General features: G+C 37.7%; 1 protein-coding gene across 1 annotated transcript in view; it reads right to left on the bottom strand.

Moving 5' to 3' along the window:
• Window positions 1-20,880, bottom strand: part of RNF180 (ring finger protein 180) — a 107,838-nt gene that overhangs the window by 34,390 nt on the left and 52,568 nt on the right. Inside the window, 1 exon segment of the mRNA XM_071581531.1 lies at window positions 19,797-20,747. Within this exon segment, the coding sequence (XP_071437632.1) occupies window positions 19,797-20,747 (951 nt within the window).

Raw genomic sequence — 20,880 nt, 5'->3', positions numbered from 1 at the left:
CATGTGCTGCCATCAAGCAGGCCAAGCGGGTGAAGCCTCTATGGTATGGTGGACGGTGGTCGAAATACAGGTATGGGGAAGCCTGGCAAGTTGACTACATCACACTTCCCCAAACACGCCAAGGCAAGCGCTATGTGCTGACCATGGTAGAGGCAACCACTGGATGGCTGGAGACATACCCCGTATCTCACGCCACTGCCCGGAATACCATCCTGGGCCTTGAGAAACATGTCCTGTGGAGACACGGCACCCCAGAGAGAATAGAGTCTGACAACGGCACCCACTTCAAGAACGGCCTCATAGACACCTGGGCCAGAGAGCACGGCATTGAGTGGGTGTATCATATCCCCTACCATGCTCCAGCTGCCAGGAAAGTTGAGCGATGTAATGGACTGCTGAAAACAACCTTGAAGGCGTTGGGTGGGGGAACTTTCAAACACTGGGAGCTGCATTTGGCAAAGGCCACCTGGTTGGTCAACACCCGGGGCTCCATCAATCGAGCTGGCCCTGCCCAATCAGAACTCTTGAATACTGTAGATGGAGATAAAGTCCCTGTGGTCCATATGAGAGGTATGTTAGGAAAGACTGTTTGGGTGAGTCCCACCTCAAACAAAGGCAAACCCATCCGAGGGATTGTCTTTGCTCAAGGACCTGGTTGCACTTGGTGGGTAATGCAAAAAGATGGAGAAACACGATGTGTACCACAAGGGGACCTAATTTTGAGCGAGAAGAGTTTGTAATGTTTCATCGTATATATGTGTATATATATGTATAGGTAAAAAGGGGATTAATTTGGGAATGACTAGATGGAGTAGAATAAGGGGTGGATAATGTCCTAGTTCAGCAGGAGGGACCAGCTAACCCTGTGTGGGGGTGATCAAAGCTGTGTATTCTACCCCCTCTATTCATTCCCCAAGGTCAATGGACCATTAACAGCAGCTGCCCAGGGAGCCATTATCACTTCACACCCAGCCTGAGGGGGGCGGAGCTGCTAATGGGCCATCAACAGCTCAACACCCCCTGGCTCCCAGAGTTAATCACCCATTGTGTGAGTCCCCGCCCAGGGGGAGGGACTGAGAGCTCCCTGAGGGTACATAAGGGGTGGGTAAGAAGACCTCGGGAACCTCTCGTCGGATCCGGAGTAGCAGCAGGACCTTGACAGGAGGAGATCACCGCTCTTGCCCAGACCACAGCCCTCGCCTGCACCAACAGGTTTTTCTTTTCCTTTTGCTCTGGACTTGGGGGAACCACAGGGGTCTCAGCACAAGGGCAAACAAACCCCCTTGGGTTTGTGCCCCAGGACACTGGGTTTTACTGCTGGGGTTTTGTGAGTTGAGAGCAATTTCCCTTGTGTGTCAGTGTTGCTATTGTAATATTATTATTAAATTTTAGGTCTGACTTATAATCTCTCTCGTGGTGAGTTCATTTCCCCTGCTGGTTCACCTTCAAACCAGCACAGTTAGTTACAGAAGACTTCTTTCTCTTTTGGACAGAAAGATTAGTTTGCTGAACTGAACTCTCAGAACAGACTTCTTAAAAAATGTCTTTAAATAATTTTAACACAAATTTCTCAGCAGTATTATGTCATCATGACCTTCCATTTAGTCACTAGCTGTGGTGGAAACATCACACAAATTTTAATACCACAATAACACAGGTTTCTAACACAGGCTGGGACAGGAGTCACAAGGTCCTTGCCTTTTGTTCATCAGACAGAAGAGAATTTACTTAGGATTCATAACAACTGACACAAAGGAGGTATTTAATCCAGAGAAATTAACTCTGCCTTTATCTGTATTCACCAGGATGCACATTGTGGTATGCCCAACTACACCTCTTCTGCTGGACACACCTGTGCAATGTGATATCCTTCCGTCAGGCTGGGTGCCCACTGTGTCCCTGACATTGTGCCTATCTCTCACCCCAAAATCAAGTGTTATGAATCTGAAAGTGTCCTATGTTTCCACAAGTCACGTATAGTTTGTGAGATATTACAGTAAAATAAAGATTTACATAGTAAAATGAATTGTTTTAAAATAAGGTGCCCTAAAATTAGGAATCTAGAGCTATATTTAGACTGTCCCAGTTTTCAGAAGTTCCCTGATCTAGATGGAGCAACTGGGTGATCATCTTGCGTAGAACAATCAGGCCACCTATTTAAAGTGTATTGGCTGAATTTCTTAAAATCAATTTAAATATTGATTATTTAAATAGACTCCATCAATAACAGTGTTTAGCATACAGCATTCACTGGCACTGATGTAAAATAAGGAGAAGCAAAAGATTGCAAAGAAGAATATATCTCAGAAACGTAGGATAAGTAATCGGATTGCATCACTGTAACTTAATTTGTCTACTAAGATCACTATAGCTGTACAAAATCAAACTTTTAATTCACTTCTTATGCAGTTCAGGATGACTTGAAAAAATCAAATACAGTTTTTCCTTAAAATGCCAACAAACAAATCATCAAAATACATAAATATCTGCTTCCACTTAAAAAAATCAGGAAAATTATGTTAGATCTTCCATTACTACAAACTTTCAAGGAATCCAGATCTGATTTCCTACAGAACTTGTGTTACCTTCCTGGAGATTTTCTCTAAGTTGTAAATGATACTTTTAAAAGTAAAAAAACTATTGAAGGTTAAGATTCTAGGAGCCATCAACAACAAGAAAAAGCAAGACCTTTGACTCCATTTTGAGAATGTAATTATCTGACTCATTAAAACTTGCAGTTTGTAACCCATCTGTAGTAGATATTGTAATACAATACATTTAAATTAAAACAATAAAACCCCAAAATACAAAAGTGTTTCAGATGTCTTCATGCAGCAATAGAAAAACGTCCTTTTTTTTCTTCTTTTCATGCAAACTTCAGAGACTGACATTAAAATTGGAACCTGAACTGTTTATAATCCAAGTGGACCTGCAATAACAAAATGCAGTCCAAGTGTTCTGTGTATTATTTTTTTCTGACAAATTATATCTAGATGCTTAATTTGATTAACCAATCTCTCCTCAACTCTTTTTCTTTATGCTACTTTATTGAAAATTTATCAGAAATTTTATTATAAAACTATGGTTCTGTATTGGCAGCTGTCAGCAATAAGCACTACATCCTTTCCTTGGTATTTTATTCAGTCATCTTCAAAGTCAACCAAATTGTGTAAAAGTTTTTTTCCTCAAATTTGACTGTTCGATGCCTCAGTCCAGCAAAATCAAACATGGATGGATTCATGCACCTAGTATAACAGTGAAAGAAAAAATGAAAACACTATAAAAACAATCCTACTAGACTTCAGTAAAGAACAGAACTCACATAAGAGCATCCCTCATAATCCAAGGACTCTCAAGTGAGGTCTTGGAAACTTTCTGATGTTAGGTACTAATTTTGATCTCCTTAATGTGGGCAGCTTCCCATGTCCTAGTTCAGCAGAACAAAAAAAGTCTTTTCTAATGAGTAAACATAACAGGCAAAGACAAAAGACTCAGTTCAGTGAAGCTCACAAAGGAAACCAATGCCATTTAATTTGATTTTGCTGGGTTGGTTGCCTCCTTAATGTAAGTTTGTAAGCTGATAAACTGTGAGCATTTTTGGATGTATTATTTATGTCAGTTCTTCAGGCAAAAGCAGGGCATGTTTGGAGCAGCAAAGCTCACTTTTACACCGTTCAAAGACCTGCCTATCTCAAAAAGAATAAACTTGTTTGGCCACAAACTTTTTGTTTTATGACTTACACAATGCACTAAGCAGGAGGCTAGTACTTAATTTTGGACCTTAAAGGACACAAGTTAAAGCCCTCAAGCACAAGATCTGACATAGAGCTTTTGTGAAGAGTACAACCAGCACAAACTCTCAGAGCACACATGACAAATTCAAATCTTCTAGAACCCAGCATTTGATTACTAAAAAGAAGTCTTAGTTCTCATTCTGCAGGTAAACATTCAAAGTTAATAAAATCTAACAGATGCAGGCAATCTAAAAGAAAAACTCAGTGATGCAAACTCTGCCCTGCTTAGCTCTGAAGTCCATCACTGTCAACTTTAGTCACTTAACCACGGATCGCTTAGTGGATATATGGGCATGAAACAGCAATGAAACAGACTCACATGGGAACTGGAGAGGCTGATGGGAAGCAAATGCAAAGAAAAGTAGGAAGGTGTGTCAAAAAACTATGACCAATGCCAGAAATAGGAAAATGTCTTCATACACAGTATGAAGACACATGGCATAGATACACGGCTTCAGTTTTTATTTGCAGCCAAACCAACGTGGGTAACACACCACTGTTTTGTCTGAACAGTCCTTCCTTCCTTCCTTCCTTCCAATGCTTCCTTCCAATGCTTCCTTTCCTACTTCACATAAGCAGGGACTGGGCTTGAGGCTGGGAGCTGATACAGTCAGCAGGACAGGTGACTCACACTACAGGATGTCACACTCAGCAATAAAACCCCAGGGAGATGAGAACCAAGGGATGTTTGTGATTACATTTCTCTATGCAACCAACATGTGCATAGGCACTTCTTCCCAGGAAGCAGTTGGACATCTGCCTGCTGATAGAAAAGAATTAATAAAGTTCTCTTTTTGCTCTGCCTGCACACAGAGCTTTTACCTTCCCTGTTAAACTGTCTCTATCTTGATCCATGAGTGTTCTCACCTTCTATTTCCCCTCCAAACCTGACAGAGAGAGGAGCAAGGGGCTTGGTGGGTGTTTGGCTGCTGTCTGGGCAGCCCATCACAGCCCTGAAGGTATTGAGCAGATATTCCTAAGTAAGTGTTTAATTATTCTTCCAAAGACAGCACCTTGTCAGGAACAAAGAGGCATTCATAAATAATTTTATTTTTAAAATACAGAAAAAAATCTTTAGAGAATACAGTAATTACCTCTGCTCCCCCAGGTTTTGTATACCTGTTTTAACTTCAGTTTTCAGTACAGCAAAACAAATGTATGTTACTATCAGAAACTGTGCTTATAGACAGCTAGTGTTAGGTGTGAATCCATTTTACCCACTAGACAAAGGTTATTTGCCAGTTAAGCCTTCAAATATAATTACTTATTCCAAAGTAATTTGCAAGAGCTAGCCAGCAAACAACTCATCTCTTGAAACTCAAAATCTATTACCTGAACTAGAGCCTCTTAAGCATTTCTGATAGCATGTGTTGTTAGTTTCAGATTATACTTTGTTATTGAGCATACTAATTTATTCATACTCAATATTAGATATTCACTGATGTCTTTCGAAAGCAGGTAATAGCTCTGTTAAAGCATGTATCATTTCTAGCACAATCAATTAAAAAACATTTTACCTGCCAAATGAAACTAAATTAAAAACTCAAACTGCTCCATATTACTGCAATCATTGCAGCACCTTTTAATGCAGCTGAGAAAAACACTACATAAAATTATGATCTTTGAAATCACACATGATTTGTGATTGGCACCAGGCATACATTTTCATATATACATACATATTTATATACATTAGAAAATTCTTGCAACTGGGTAAGATGGTCATGTAAGAAAACAAAAATACTCCAATATATGGGGTTTTCATCATTTTCATTCGATAACACTCCCCTCCCATGCCCCCAGATTCCTAGCTCTCTAGATGAAGTACCTACGCTGTATTCAGTACTCTCAAAATAAAAACTGGAATATGTGGCATGCCTAGTTATGCACTAATTCAAAATTAAATTTGAATTGGCACACCTATTTACATTATCTCACAGCCCCTGGTCTGCCAGTGTTTCTAGCCTCAACACAGCACATTACTTTTCTTACACAAGTCTCTAAAAACTTTTTCTCCCACTGTAACCTCAATAAACTCTCTAGCTAGTGGTCTCCATAGCATCTATTTCAGACACAGTGAGTAAAATACACACCATTTAGTTCTAATTTTTTAAACTAAATTCACTTTGTCATACACTTCTTCATGTGCACAGTATTTTTGAGCACTTAATTTTATTTCTCTAGCTTTTTTGCTTTACTTCATCTGATTTTCACCATTCTGGCTGGTTGTTCTCTCCCACTGAATCATTACTGAAAGTAGACTGCATGGCCCTCAGGCACGGATTATTGACTTCACCTACACTGAAAAATCATCTAACACTTCTTAAGTTCTCTGAAACAAATAAAGAGGCCAGAATACTCACTCACCTAAAGCTTTCACTGGCAATGCTGCAAATTACTTCTACAGAAAAGCTACACATTAAAGTTGTTGCTTACAAATCAAATGGTTTAGTAAAAATTTAGCAATATTTTAAACAAACAGTATTGCAGTTTTTATGCTCTTAAGCACCAGCATTGTGTATTTACTGTGACTGCACACTATACACTGGTACAGTTCTGTATTTAATGTCATTCTGTCCTTCCAGTATGTGATGTTCTTCCTTCCAATTTGTCACTAGCATAAGCAAATTCATGTGTCTCAAGAAGAAATAATATTAGGCTGCAAATAATCTGTGATGATGGCTACTGCTTAGATAGAGATCAGCCTTCTCCAAAACAATACTACCGAAAAAAAAGAGAGACGGTTTTTAAATGCTTTTTAAGGACTGTCTAATGCTGTATCATAAAACTCCTCCTCACAGAGACAATGAATCAAGTGAAAAAATGAACCTGCATGTAATGGCATACCTTTTTGCTTTCATTTGTGCAATTTCTGGTACCCATATATTTGGAATAATTATAGTCATTATTGTTAGAGCAATATTTTATGGCAACTCTGCAGCATGGAAATAAGTTTGCTGTAAAGTTTTTGCTAATTTAGCAGTGTGTTTACTGCATATTTCTGAAATCTATTCCTCAGAAAACAACAGCAGGATAAACACTCTTGTTGCTTGACAGAACTCAGCTAATACGAAATAGAATTTTTACTAATGAGGCAGTGAAATAGTTACATCTATGCTAGACTAGCCTGGAGTATGGTTTTCAGCTCTGGGGTCCCCAGCTTAAGAAGTACATGGATCAGCTGAAGCGACTCTAGAGCTGGGTCGCTGAGATGATCAGAAGGCTGAAGCACTTCTCCTTTAAGAACAGGCTGAGAGGGGTTAGAGTTGTTTAGCCTCAAGAAGATTCCAAGTGGACCTTATAGCACTTTCCGCCTAATGAGGGCCTACAAAAAAGATGGAGAGGCACATTTTACAAGAGCATGTAGTGATAGGGCAAGGGAGAATGGCTTTAAATTGAAAGTAGATCTGGATTAGATATTTGGCAGAAATTTGGCAGTTTGGCCCTGGAATAGTTGCCCAGAGAAGCTGTGGCTGCCCCATCCCTGAAGTGTTCAAGGCCAGGTTGGACAGGGTTCTGAGCAACCTGGTCTAATGGAAGGTGTCCCTGGCCATGGCAAAGGGTTTAGAAACATATAATCTTTAAAGTCTTTTCCAAGCCAAACCCATGATCCCCAGAACACATTCTCTTTTTCAGGGTATATTTTTAATTTTTAGAAATTCAGACATGACATAGAACATTTTTTACAGAGACAAAATTAAAATGTCACTGACTCTTAAGTCATTTAAGTTCTCTAAAATATGGCTGGACAATTTTTCTGCTATCAAGTGATAAAAATATAATAACTCCTGTAATTTCAGTTCAGTTTTAAAATACTTGTAGAAAGTAGTTAATTCTGTAGTTAATATTCTTATGACACGCTGTCAAGTTCACTCGGGCCTAATTTAGTACAAAAGCAAGGAGTCAAACATGAGACTAAAAAACTCTTTCCCAGGAGCAACAGAGGACTAAGTTCAATCTTAAAGTACATCTTCAGACTTTGGTATCCAGTGTTATCAGCATGGAGGTCACCCAGGCACACCTACTAGCTAGGATGCTCCTTTACATTGTTCTTGCACTACTGAGTGGAAATTAAAATGTACCCTGCCTTGACCCTCCGCTTCAGGGTTTCTTAGGAAACACTGGATTCACCAGATACATAGTATGCATTATACTTTTGCCATGTGTTACCATGTCCATTTTTTAACCCAAGAATATGCTCAGTGCCTTGTGGAAGGGGGTTAGTGCATGCCCAAGATAGGCAGGCTGTTCTTGTTGCCTAAGAAGTGCTCTCTAATACAATCACTGTCAATTACCTTTCAAGGTAAAAGTGGAACAAACAGTTGGAACTGGCGTTTCTTTCCACAGTATTAGTCCTCCCCACCCCAGCCTTCCCTGACCTCTCCCCGCACAACCCAGTATTTTAAGATTTCTTATGCAATTTAGGAGGAAATTTACTGTCAGAGTTCTTAATTTTTTTAATAGTGTTTCAAATTCTGTTACTGAAAAGGCAGCTCTTCTTGAGCTACCCCCCTCCCTCTCCAGTAATCCCAGTCATTTCTATAGCAGTATAAAAATGCTATAGAGCCAAAACACAACACTGCAAAACGATGTATTAGTGCACATGCTAGATTAGGATAATTAATGAGTTAAGTATTGCTTATTAAATACATGAAATATGTAAGGCTGCAAAAGCTCAAAAGCAGACACATAGGTCCATCTTCAAAATCTATGGAGTTAAAGTTGGATCAGTTTTTACATTCACACTATAAAGTCAGGGTATCAATACATGGTGATTATGATCTAGCCTGCAACTTAATTCTATTTTCAGCAAATTAGTTCTTGATAATGTGAGAATAATTACATTTTTAAAGCCATCATGAGAAACATCCATCAAGTCAAGATGATTTGCTGAAAGGAAACACTATGACTGCAAATGACCTAAAGTCTAACATAATAACATTTTCCAGTAGGATTGTTAGATATGGAACAAACTAGTAGTTAGCAAAAATTGTAAGTATAAAGCTATGTTTTCATATTATAGCTCAGTCAATCTATCAGCTATTTGTTTACCTCCAATCACACAGTTCTAACTATAATCTTATGCTGGGTACAGCAAACTAGTGAATCCAGCATGATCTAATATGAAAGCATTAGAGAAGTATTTAGTTGTAATTTTTTCTTCCTTTCTGAATTAGGGCACTGCGTAGTCAGATGAGACAAGGCAAGTAGACAGTTCTGACCAGAACTGTATGGGGATTCCTTTTCACCCACTATAAGATGAAACCACCATCTATGTTGCCTACTCATACAGTCATTTAAACAAAAAAAGTAATCAGATACTGGCGTATATTGGCACTGCCATGTGGTTCTGACTATGTGGTATTTTGAACAAAGAACTGTGCAAATTGCCCACTTTTTAATTTTAATTTTAATTCATAAAACTAAGTTGAAATAGTGTATCACTGACACGCTGAGTAATACACTTTTCCTGGATGTTCATTTTTGGCAAATGCAAAACGTAATTCCTGAAAAGTTCTGTTTCAGCCACACTGTGCCCATCCACCATTCTGACAGCTCATGCTGTTCAGTCTAAACAAAGTCACTAGAAGGAACTCTGCAGAAAGACACACAATTCAGCATAGTACAAGTATCATACTTTTTGCTATTTCTTGTGTCAAAAATCTAGTTTCATTGGTAAGCTTTTCAAAAGGACTACCCCATATAGTAGCAGATACCTTGAACTCCTAGTGAGTGGATCATGGAAGACTAATCTTGCACCAACAGACTCTAAATCAGGAAAGGTGAGCTACTGATATTGATAAGAGGGTTGCACTTCAGCCCAAATTTTTGTTGAAACAAAATTTAAACAAAGCACTGGGTTTTTCTGAATAAGTTTGCCACTAACTACAAAAAAATTCATAAACACAAAGAAATTAAACATTATTGCTGTACACTAAATTAGGGAGGTGGGTCCTTAGAAAAACTCTTTAGCTCAAGTTAAAAACAGGTGAAGTTCTTTAGCAAATGATGGAAATGGCAAGACTTTGTTTTTACTAATATGTCTTAACTCACTTCTTTCTTTAAAGTAAAACCAGAGCCAAATGAATAAAAGATCCTCTCCATCCTGTGTATTCTACATACACGCACAAGTCCTGATCTCTTACTTCAACATTGAAATATGTGTAGGTTAACCGTCACCACTCTGTTTTCCACTTAGATCTCACTTGTACGTGTAAAAAGTCATAGCATCCAGAGAGCCTGCTCTATTTCACCCCAGTCCCTTTTCTTCTTTGTATTCCAGGTTAAACCAAAGCACAGTAGAAGCAGGTAAGGTACACGTATTTGCACTCCATTACCCTTTGTTCTTCAACCTTAGCTGTAGTCCTATGCAACACAGTGGGAGCATGTAAAGAGGCAGATAAAGACAAAAACCTGTATTTACATTCTTAGGCTAAATGGTCTCACTCTTGAACTCGAAATGTCGCTGTTTGTCAATCAACTTCCAGGCAATTCTGTCTGTGCTAGGTTTTCTCCCTTTCCACACATAAAGGGCCTCTTACAAACTAGTGCCTGGGACACAAAGGAGAGCAGAAGGTGACATGAGCTATGTTTGGGCGCTAGTTGAGGAATCTTACCTAACCAGATCACTGGAGCTGTTGAGATTCAAAATGCCGAACAAAAAGTGTGCTAAAAGCAAGAGAAAAATCTATCTTTGTATCAGAAAATGATGAAACCAGTGGTATAGATAAAGAGAAACAGAGAATACAGATGCACTGCTAGAGACAAACTTCTGTAAGATATTACATTGCTACTGCCTCAAACATGTTTTACGGAGGTTTCATCTAGAGAAAATCCAGAGAACAACTGGAAGCTCATCTCCACGCTTTGGCTGAGCAACTACTGTCTATTGTATTTCTCCATCATAAAGTAAGATTATAGTTTACTAATAGTTGCTCAAGTTAAGCCCAGGAGATCCTCAAAACATTTCATTCCCACTATGGTGGGTCACATACTGCACTTTTCAGCATATATCCCAAAAATTCAGTACTGCTCACACATTTGCATTAAAACACTTTCCCTGCACTAATCAATGCTACATTTACACTTGAGCTAAAGGGAACTGGGTTACTTTCAGAACAAAACGAATCAAAAAGACAGACATCCTCACAATGGTTAATACCATCCTAAAGATGAGTATATTCCACAGATTAACAGATGTAAATTCAGAAAGATTTACATCTGAAATACTACTAGATTTATCTAATAGTAATTCTAATGCATTATTTGTATCCTAATACAGCTTACTTTTCAAAACCAGATCAGTCAGTTGTGCTGCCCTGCAGATGCAAACAGCAGCATATTGCCCCAGCAAATATAAAAATGGTGTTCCGCCTCTCAGTTTAGTAGTTCCTAGATGAAGTTCTTTACGTATCTATTCCTATAACCTTGTCTGTCTTGTAGAAAGTGAGATGGAGCACCAAACTCAATTAACAACTGAAAAAAATGCTAATAATAAAAACCATATACAATTGTTCATATGCAATGTTACATTTTTCTCTTTACTGTTCTAGAATCCTATTTTCTAATGTTGTCATTAAAATAAACAAAGTTCTCTAAACCATAGGTAAGTGTATTTGGTATGCATCAGACTTGAAGAATAAAAGCAAATCTATCTGACTGAAGAACAGTAGGTCCTATCTAGGACATGCTCTTCTGGATGTGCCAGTGCTGGCTGGTCTGCTGTGGTGTGGCTTAGTTTCTACAAATTGTTGCACTATGACTGATATCTTTTCCTTTTGCAAAGTTCATGTACAGCATTTCACACATTTTTTCCCCTAAAAATTAGCAGTTACCTTAATAAAACTTACCACATCATAAATTGTGGCTCAAATTAACAAAGAGGATTGAAAACATTGAGGAGACACAAAAAGGAAGATTGTAAATTGTTGTAGTTTGGAATTATTATGTAAATTCTCTCCCCTGCCACTAACTGCCCATGCCAGTAGTTAACAAAAAGTAGTTAACTGCTGATCACTTGGGTGGGGACAGGTTGTCTCTTTTGTTTTTGGGTACATTTTTCCATTCTTAGCTCAGCGGAACTCAGGAGTGGTGTGCTTGCTGCTGAGGAGGGAAGCTGTTCTTTTTTTATCTCCTGCTCCTGCTGCTGGCACTGCTGGGGCTTCTTGCTGAGCCGCTGCTTTTCTCCTCACCACGGCTGTTTCTCCTGGTTCCTGCATCTGGGATCCCAGCCTCTGCTCCAGTCTCACCACCACCTGCAGTGTCACGGCCTGCCTGCCCCTGCTGGGGCAGTGACCCGGGAGAGAGAGGTTTGCAGGTGCTTTCCAGGACACACGGCGGTTCCCCAGTTTCAGCTTCCATTTCTTCATTTGGGACAAGAGACACAGAGTTCATCTGGGAACTCACCCTGCTGCCAGCCAGGCTGTGACAGTGATACTGCCATAAGTATAACTCTTCTCCCGAAGGAAACTTGTTGTTGTGGGGGTTGTTGTTGTGGGGTTGTTGTTTTGTTTGTTTTTTCTCCGTGGTGTTGGGGAAGTGGTTTGCTCTGTTCTGTTTATAGTTATACCTAATACCTACATATATATATATATATATATATATATATATATATATATATATATATTCATAGTAGTTAGGGGACAGTTATCCTTCTTGTATTAAAATTCCTTTTCTTAAATTTGATAAAGAGTGGTGTGATTATTGTGGAGAAGGCCCCCTCCCCCGCTTGTGGGTAAACATTTTGTTTTTTCCCCCTCAAACCAAGACATAAATTTATTTCCTTATGAATGACTGGCAGAGAGTTTTTAGTTTTTTTCCAGAATCATACATGCAATGTTTCACTCTATTCATACATGTTTGTTTGTATTTTTTCACAAACATTCTGCTACATACAATTGGAGCACAGTCAGAATGCTTCAAAATCATCTACTCTTACCAATTTAAGGAGCCAACTGAATGTCACACTCGACACTGCATGGTTTCTTTCACTGTTTCATGTGTTTTTCTTCCTTCACCAAGTCACAGCTTTTTAGTGTTTTATGAATGTTCTTTGCTCTGTTTCTTATTAGTTAAATGCTTTCTATGACTTATTTTCTTAATCCATAGATTGTTTGGCATGAAAACTAATATGATAACAAAAACAGCAGAGTAAGCGCACACATGAAGTGTTCTTTTTCCAGTAAGGTGCATTTCACAGTTGCACTGTAATTCTAACTCTCCTCTTCCTGATACATACTAATTTTAACCTCAAAATTGAAGCTGAGATATTCTAAATTGCATCTATTTTCATCTTTGACTTTTAAAAAAGTCCATGGAACTCTCTTTTCTTATTCTTTTTTTGGTTGGACATTTCATTTTCTATACAGCTTTTACCAAAACATAAATTAAAATTTTTGCATTTGTGGACAGAATTGAGAATCATCTTTCTTCACCAGCTGCTTTCTCTTAATCTCCCTTAGGTAAAATCACATTCTAGTTCCTAATCTGCCAGTTAATTATTTGCAATTTGCTTCAGAATTGGTACTAGGAAAGCACTTTAGCAAAAATTCTCAATCAGAATCATAACTCAAAATAGCTTTTAAAAGCTATTGAAGACAATAGAAATGAAATAAGTAATGTAATTAAAAGTTGGGAGAAGCATAAAATTACTTATTTCTTTGAGTGTTCATAACATCGTTTGATTCTATATACTTTATTAATCATACAAAATTGATTAGTCTAAGTAGTGCAAACTCTCCTCACTCTGTACACACACAAAAAAAAGAGATATACAAAACATGAAAAAAGACCACTTAAAAATCAAATTTTTGAGCTGCAAAATATTAGGATTAGATTAACCTTTTGTCAAACTGCTGCATTTCTTTTATAAAGACTATGGGGAGAAAGCAAAGTGTAATGAATATGTTTCTTCTGACAGCATTTTCAAAAATTACTGATAATGGGAACTGACAGATTTCTATCATTCTCACATAAAGCAGACATACTCTTGAAAGCAAATGAAAAAATGAAATGAAAAAAACAACAACAAAACCAACCCCACATTCTATCCCACATACTTCTGAATTGTGGGATTGTGAAGCATATTTTTAGCTAAGTCATCCATAAAGGAAACCTTTCCCTTCTGATGTGTAATCATTTCAATTTAGGTGTTGATATAAAGCATTTGGAAATCATGATATCAGAAAAAGCACTGTACCAAATAAAGTCTTGGCAGTAAATAGCTTTAAAAAATTACGTTGCCACAGCTTGACAGTCACAAGGGTGTTAGGTCATAGCATAGGAATCTTTTGCTTTACCTAACTTACTGGAATAAATTTGTACTTTGAACGTGAAAAAGACATTCACATGCCCAAAAGACTGCCAGTGTCTTCAGCTGTAATAGTAGGTGCTATCTTTCCTTGCTTTTGAAATAATTTCCTTAATTCAGAAACAAAATTACCATTCGTCTCCTCAGTATTTTGCAGTACTTTATACAATAATTCATTTCATTAATCTGCAACTTTAACTTTGCCATTTCCTAACAGAATCACTGATTGCTCATCAACTTCAAAAATAGTAAGTTTGTAGGAAATCTAATCTGTTCTATTTGTGTGACATCTTTTGAATGTGTACAGTGACTTCCCAGTGACTGCCTGCAGTTTTACCTACTATAGTGAAAGAAAATAAAATTCTTTTCAGATAGTATTTTTTTTCTCTCAAAAACAGACGTGAGGAAAAAATGCTGAAGAGTTAGATACCATAAAAGTTAATAGGGGGGTCATAAATACATTGACTACTAGAAAGCCTGATGTTCAAGGCCAGGTTGGATGGGGCTTTGAGCAACCTGGTCTAGTGGAAGGTGTCCCTGCCGGTGACCATGGGGTTGGAACTAGATCATCCTTACTTAAGGTCCCTTCCAATCCCAACCATCCAATAATTGTGATTCTATGAAATAGTAGAGAGCTTTAATTCTCTCAGCTGTTAGGAATTTTATTTTCCTGGAAAAAATGATTTTTTTTAATTTTAAGAACCAAGATCAACACTCAAACTTCCATGCAAGACACACATAATTTATTTCAGTTTATAGGTATTCAGAAAGTTTAGTTCTACAAAAACCAAGCAGAAACACAAAACTTACTCAAATTCTTAGTTACTGAGTCAGTAACAATTTGTAGAAATGAAGAATTAGGGGCACAAAATTTTGTCAAATTTATAACAATGCATTGTTTTCTTTCCTACTATTCTACCTTAAATTCTCTCCTTAATGTGTTTTTGATGTTATTCTTTTGATAATACACAGTAATATGCATAAATATGAAAGTACTCTTGTATTCTTGTTCATACCATTGTTTAACTTTGATTTTCAACTGCCACAAGGTATCTTTACAACTACAATTTACTTGCTCTTCACTCTACCTGTATAATAAAAATCCCTGTTGAAATTATGGGATTCACCTAACTGCACAATACTGCAATGTATCTCCATGAACAGGACATTGTCTTTCTCAGCTAAGGGACTGCAAGTCTCACAAATTCTTATGATCTAATTGTCTGTGAGCTTCTAGAAAACGAAAATAATAGGTTCTAAACCTAACATTTCATAAAAAAGCTTGCTCGGCCGTGGCAAATGGACCTTACGACTTAAACCGTAGGGCCAGTTCTGCACACACTGTGCCTCACCTAAAAAATCCACTGCGCAGGCTGGAAGGGCACACCCATGTTGGGAGAGCCCTTCCCAAATCTGCATTTGTGAAGTGTGGCCATATAGATACACAGTATGGTGCAGCCACTGACAGCAGTTATCCCATGTATAATAAGGTAGTTACATCTCTAATGTAATGACACATTGCAAAGAAATGCAGGTCTGCTGAAGATAGCAGAAGTCTAGAGAAACGGAGACCCAGGATGCAACACAGAGTGTACAAGGATGGGATCACATGAAAAGGGGCACTGGGTTGGCACTGGAGAGTACAACAGCTATGAGAAACTTACCAGAGTGTGTGGGTGACAGTGTGTGTGTGTATCTCTTAAGGTCTGAGGTGATTGATGAATACATCCTTAGGGACCAGAGAAGCACCTGTAGAATGTGGAAGCCTTGTAACCAGTAGAATCTTTCCATGTATGTTAGGTGAACTACTGACCAATAGTGTGCTGCCATGTTATATACAGGAGTAGATAAAAGTGAAGCTGTTACTAAAAATAAAGTCCTTTGTCTTTGGTGAGCCTTCTGATCCCACTGCAGCCTGAGTTGTCTCTGCCTCCTCTGACTGCCGCTAAGCTAATCTACATTACTAAAGGGTGACTCCATTACCAGAGGTCTGTTAAAGAAATGCATACTTGGCCCTGCACACAATTGGTTTTAGGGATAACCAACAGAACAAAGTAACTGTGTCTCACACACATAAATGCTACCACATACAGTAACTGGGATTTAGCATGAAGCTGGAGATCAGTGAACCCACAGTGCAGGTACAGAAGTTTACTACAAAACACACAAAAATGACCACAAATAGATTGTGGAGGAAAAAAAACCAAAACCAACCATCAAATGATCCTGGTGAAGGATTTAAACATAAGAGTGTTCTAAATGTTAAGAGCAGGAGTGTTTTTCAAACACTATTTCTTGTTTTCTTACTAAAGGCAGTTTCTCCAGGTCCTCATATTTCCCTAACAGGTTCTCAATTGAAACTTCATAGTTACTGCTTGCCTACTCTGTGATTTCATTTCAGATTCTTATCTACCTGATCTACTTTCGTGCCAACACTAAACAATGCTTTTAGCCCTTCAGCAGCCAGCTGAGAAAACCATAAGCAGTGTGAGGATAATTCTTGCGAGGAGTATCATCATAGAAGGAGTGACTGAAATCCAAGTGCATAAATGCAAAACTAAACACTTGAGGGATTGACAGTTTCAATACGAACATGACAATGCAAGACAAAGAACTGTAAACCAATTTATACATAAGAAGAGATTTGCACAGATTAAGGGAACTCTGGTCACAAGTTAAACCTTTGAAGCCTAGAACTTTCACTACAAGGCTGTCAGTTGGTAGAAGACATGATTATGGACTGGTGAGGTAGGGGTGAGATAACAGAATCTGACAGTTGTCAATAAACTATGCAGTATCTCACCCATCTTCTGAGTTCAGATTAACACTGGAAGCATGAAAGACAACTCCGTTCTTGGCATCTGAGAGTTTCCAAGAAACCATTAGTCACCTTTGTAAGATAAAACACTGATGTTTTCAAAAAGATACTGGTGAAGTGTCATTAGGATGTGACGCAAAAAAAGGCCAATATTTTTTTCACCCAATGAATCAGGATTATTTCCAGGACGATAACTGCAGTTTTGAAGATGACTACATAGCTTTCCTCTATGTAAAATGACTGTGAGGAGAAAGGAAATATAACTGGAGGAGCCACAAATGCTGTTTCTGTCTGAGATCTTAATTAATTAATACAAGCCTCATGCATTAGCAAACAATGTAAACATGTAACTAGATATACACAAAAAGGAATTTTTAGAATAAATACTTCATCTTCTTAGCTATAGAAACAACAAGAACCATTACTAATACTACCTAGACTCAAGTAACTATTCTCATACCCCAAGAATTTATATAATAATAATGCATTAACAATATAGTTATATCCTAACAGAAACCAAAAAAAATCCACCATGAACACAGAGATGTGCACACACACACAAAATGCAAGCATCCCCTGTAGAACAGACAGAGGAAACTTGGAGCCCTCTGCTGTTAGCTAGCTCAGAGACCTCAGAGACTGCACTAGAGCAAGCCTCTGGAGGCAAATGCAGGTCAGGAGCTCACAGTACTGCTCCTATTTACAATGCAAAGTTTATCTATGTCAATTTAATAACAGAGTGCATTTTGCCACATTTGTAGCCACACTCTGGCTTTCTGAAAGACAGAAAAAACTCCTTTGACAGATAAACTATCTCAAAAAATAAACTTAGAAAAGCAGCCCTCACATTTGCAAAGAAATTCCAAGGTCTGAACAGGTCTGCTTTCTCAGACTGCTCTCCAGAAAAGCTTTAATTAAAGACAGAAATTATTTGCACAATACTTTTAATAGCTTAGAATATATTCACCTCACATCAGTACTTCTTTAAAAAGTGCTTCAACTATATACTTCCATTGTCATTGACCAAAATTCTTTCACTCCGTCCACTCAGAGGTTTACGTTCTTGCCTCTTTGTGAAGTTTTACTGTATTTCTTAAGCATACATGGGTAAGCATGGAGATATCATGGTTACCAAGCACCACAATCAGTTTCCTACTGAAAGTACCACAGCAACAAAATGCACATTTTGACAAGGAGGATTATTAGAATGCTGAATAAAAAGAATGGCAAGTAAAACTTCCAAGAAAAGGGAGGATACCTAGACTGACACCAGAAGCGAGCCACCATAAAACAGAATGTGTGGCAGAGGACCATCCCTGTTAGTGGCATGTCAGACTATACAAAGGATGTGATTTTCTAGATTCATATATTCCTGGGAAGATACTTCAGCAATAGGAAACACAGCTGCACTTATCACACATGCTGCTTGACACAGTCTGAGAAGCAAACCCACTTAAATATTCCATGCCATGATTGCAGACTCTCACCAAGGTTAAAAAAAATCAATGCAAACCCAAAATATGCTCTCAAAACTATTATGAAAAACCAGATCATTTAGTTTACATACTAATTTCAAATTTTTTGGTACTTTTTTGTATGCTTACTGATGAGACTTAATAGATATAACAACTGTTGTAACATGATGTAATATCATGTGAGTAACTAAAATAATGTAGGAATTGGTTAAGCATGTTTTAAAAAGAAAAAGATCTGAAAGTATTTTCTTTCTAAGATATCACAAATTTGGAAATTTGGTATAACATTTTACTCCTGAAAGTAACATCTAACAAAGCTTCAGAGATGCACTCTACAAAATAAGAAGTTTTGTTCAAAAGGCCACAATGCCAATGTAAGTGAGCAAAACAAAACCCCTTCTCAGATAAAGATGAACACCTTTCAGTATGCGCACCATATTGAAAAGTCTAATGGAATGTCCCAGACCCAGTACATTTTCAAGCTGGTTCTTGCATTTAATTGAGAGAGACAGCCTTTAAGTTTATCCGTCTCAATCTTGAATTCACAATGATAAACCTACTCAAACTAGGAATAATTTCTTGAGTAGGTTCAACTTATCTGATTAGAGTTAGTATGTTTGTTCTTGCTGACCATATAGTACTCTGCAGCAGGAAGTCTATGATGAGAAATTTTCTTTTAAAGACATATATATCATTAGTCTTTCTACTAAATTTCAGAGCAAACAACAACGTTAACCATTTGAAAAAATTCCCGGCATTTCTCTCCTGCCCTCCACCAAAAATTGAATGACTATGTACAGCTTCTAATTTTGTTCTGCATTAGATGGTTTGATGAAGGAAACCATGGTTGTATAATTGGTAAGGTAATACTGTACCTTAGATTTTAGACAAAATACTTACCTACTAAACACTAATAATTTTAAACAGTAACAATAAATTTTTTACTCACAGAAAAATATTTGTGCTATGATAAATAATAAATGCAAACATCTTTCAAAACATTCTTAGATATAAAAGTAACTCAAAATGCCGTTAGTTTGAAATTTGGAAACACTGAAATGCTGGGGTTTCTCAATTAGAAGATTTAAATATTTAGGGGTTTTTTAATCACTTAATCTGATTAGATTTCACTGTATTTTTTCCCACTTCAAATTTATTATTACATCATAAACCAGTAAGGCGGCCAACTCACCACTGTTTGACTTTGCACAACAAAAAGGCTGATTGGGTTGAATTAGCAAAAAAAATACATGTAGGAAAAGGTCATAAATCTCTGCAAGATACCTAACTCTAGACAGTTCCATATTATACCAATATTAAGAGACAAAATAAAAAGCATGATTTATAAAAGTGAGTCAAACTTTACCAAAAAAGTAGCATAATTAATTTCAATCACCTACTTGCTTCTGTAGCCATCGTTCTCGCCTTCTTTGTTTTCTCCTCAAGCTTTTCAACTTGTTTATTTCCCTCTTACTCATCTTTTCATTGAAAGAAATACTTGTAGGCTGCACAAGACCAACAGGTGTGACGTACTGTTTGTCTTCAACAGCCCTGCTAGGTGAAGAAAGGTTCATTACAAATGGCGATCCATCAGCAATGACACTCCCAGAAGACTGCCCAGGAGCTCCAAAATCACACTCGCTTTCTGTTCCTCTGTGTAGGAATGTGGTAAAGGAAGGAACTTGAAATCGGTTCTGCAGTTTGTCAGCACTGGAACTATATAGGTCCTGAAAAGAACTATCATCTTTGCTACCAAATTCTAATTGCAAGCCACTTTGTGCGTAAATAGGTGGATTTTCATTTTGGCCATGGTAAATTGTTCCCATACTGCAAGCCTCATATAACACAGGCGACAAAACAAGACTCTCTCTGATATTTAAATCCAAACTATGTGATCTTCTGTGAAAAGGTTTTACAGTCCATGCATCATTCATAGGATAGAGAGAAGAAAGATTTCTGGTTTGATTTAATGCCTTTATGGGAAGTTTTTTACTTTTCATCTCATATCTGGGAGCTCTAACTTCTAGAAAAAGTGCTTCTGTTAATCTTCCAGTACTGTTATTACTTCTGGCCATGTAGGAAGGCCCTTGATTTTTGATTTCCAAAGTTGCAGTCACCACTTCATGGCAGGTGTCCTTGCTAAAACCAAACTGAATTTTGAGGACAGGCAAATGTTTTCCTGATGATTCTGACAACTTAACACAGAAAGATGGTTGATAGTCAGTCCAAGATTTGCAGAAATATACATTTACTAACTGTCCGCAGGAACATTTTTTGTTGCAAACAAAGTTTAAGCCCCCTAAACAGGCTTCACAGAACGGACAGTGCAGCTTTCCAATTGTCCATTGTGCCTATTGACAAGAAAAGAAGAAAAAACACAACACGTTCACTGAAAATAAATAAGAAATAAATATTAGAGTTGTTTTCTCTTGTCAAAGGGTTTACTTCTTGTTTTTCAAACAGAATGAGACAATTCACTGGAGA

This window comes from Pithys albifrons, chromosome Z, assembly GCF_047495875.1.
Source record: "Pithys albifrons albifrons isolate INPA30051 chromosome Z, PitAlb_v1, whole genome shotgun sequence".
Taxonomy (NCBI): Eukaryota; Metazoa; Chordata; class Aves; order Passeriformes; family Thamnophilidae; genus Pithys; species Pithys albifrons.
The sequence above is the reverse complement of the archived record's forward strand: the minus strand, read 5'-3'. Positions and strand labels throughout refer to the sequence as shown.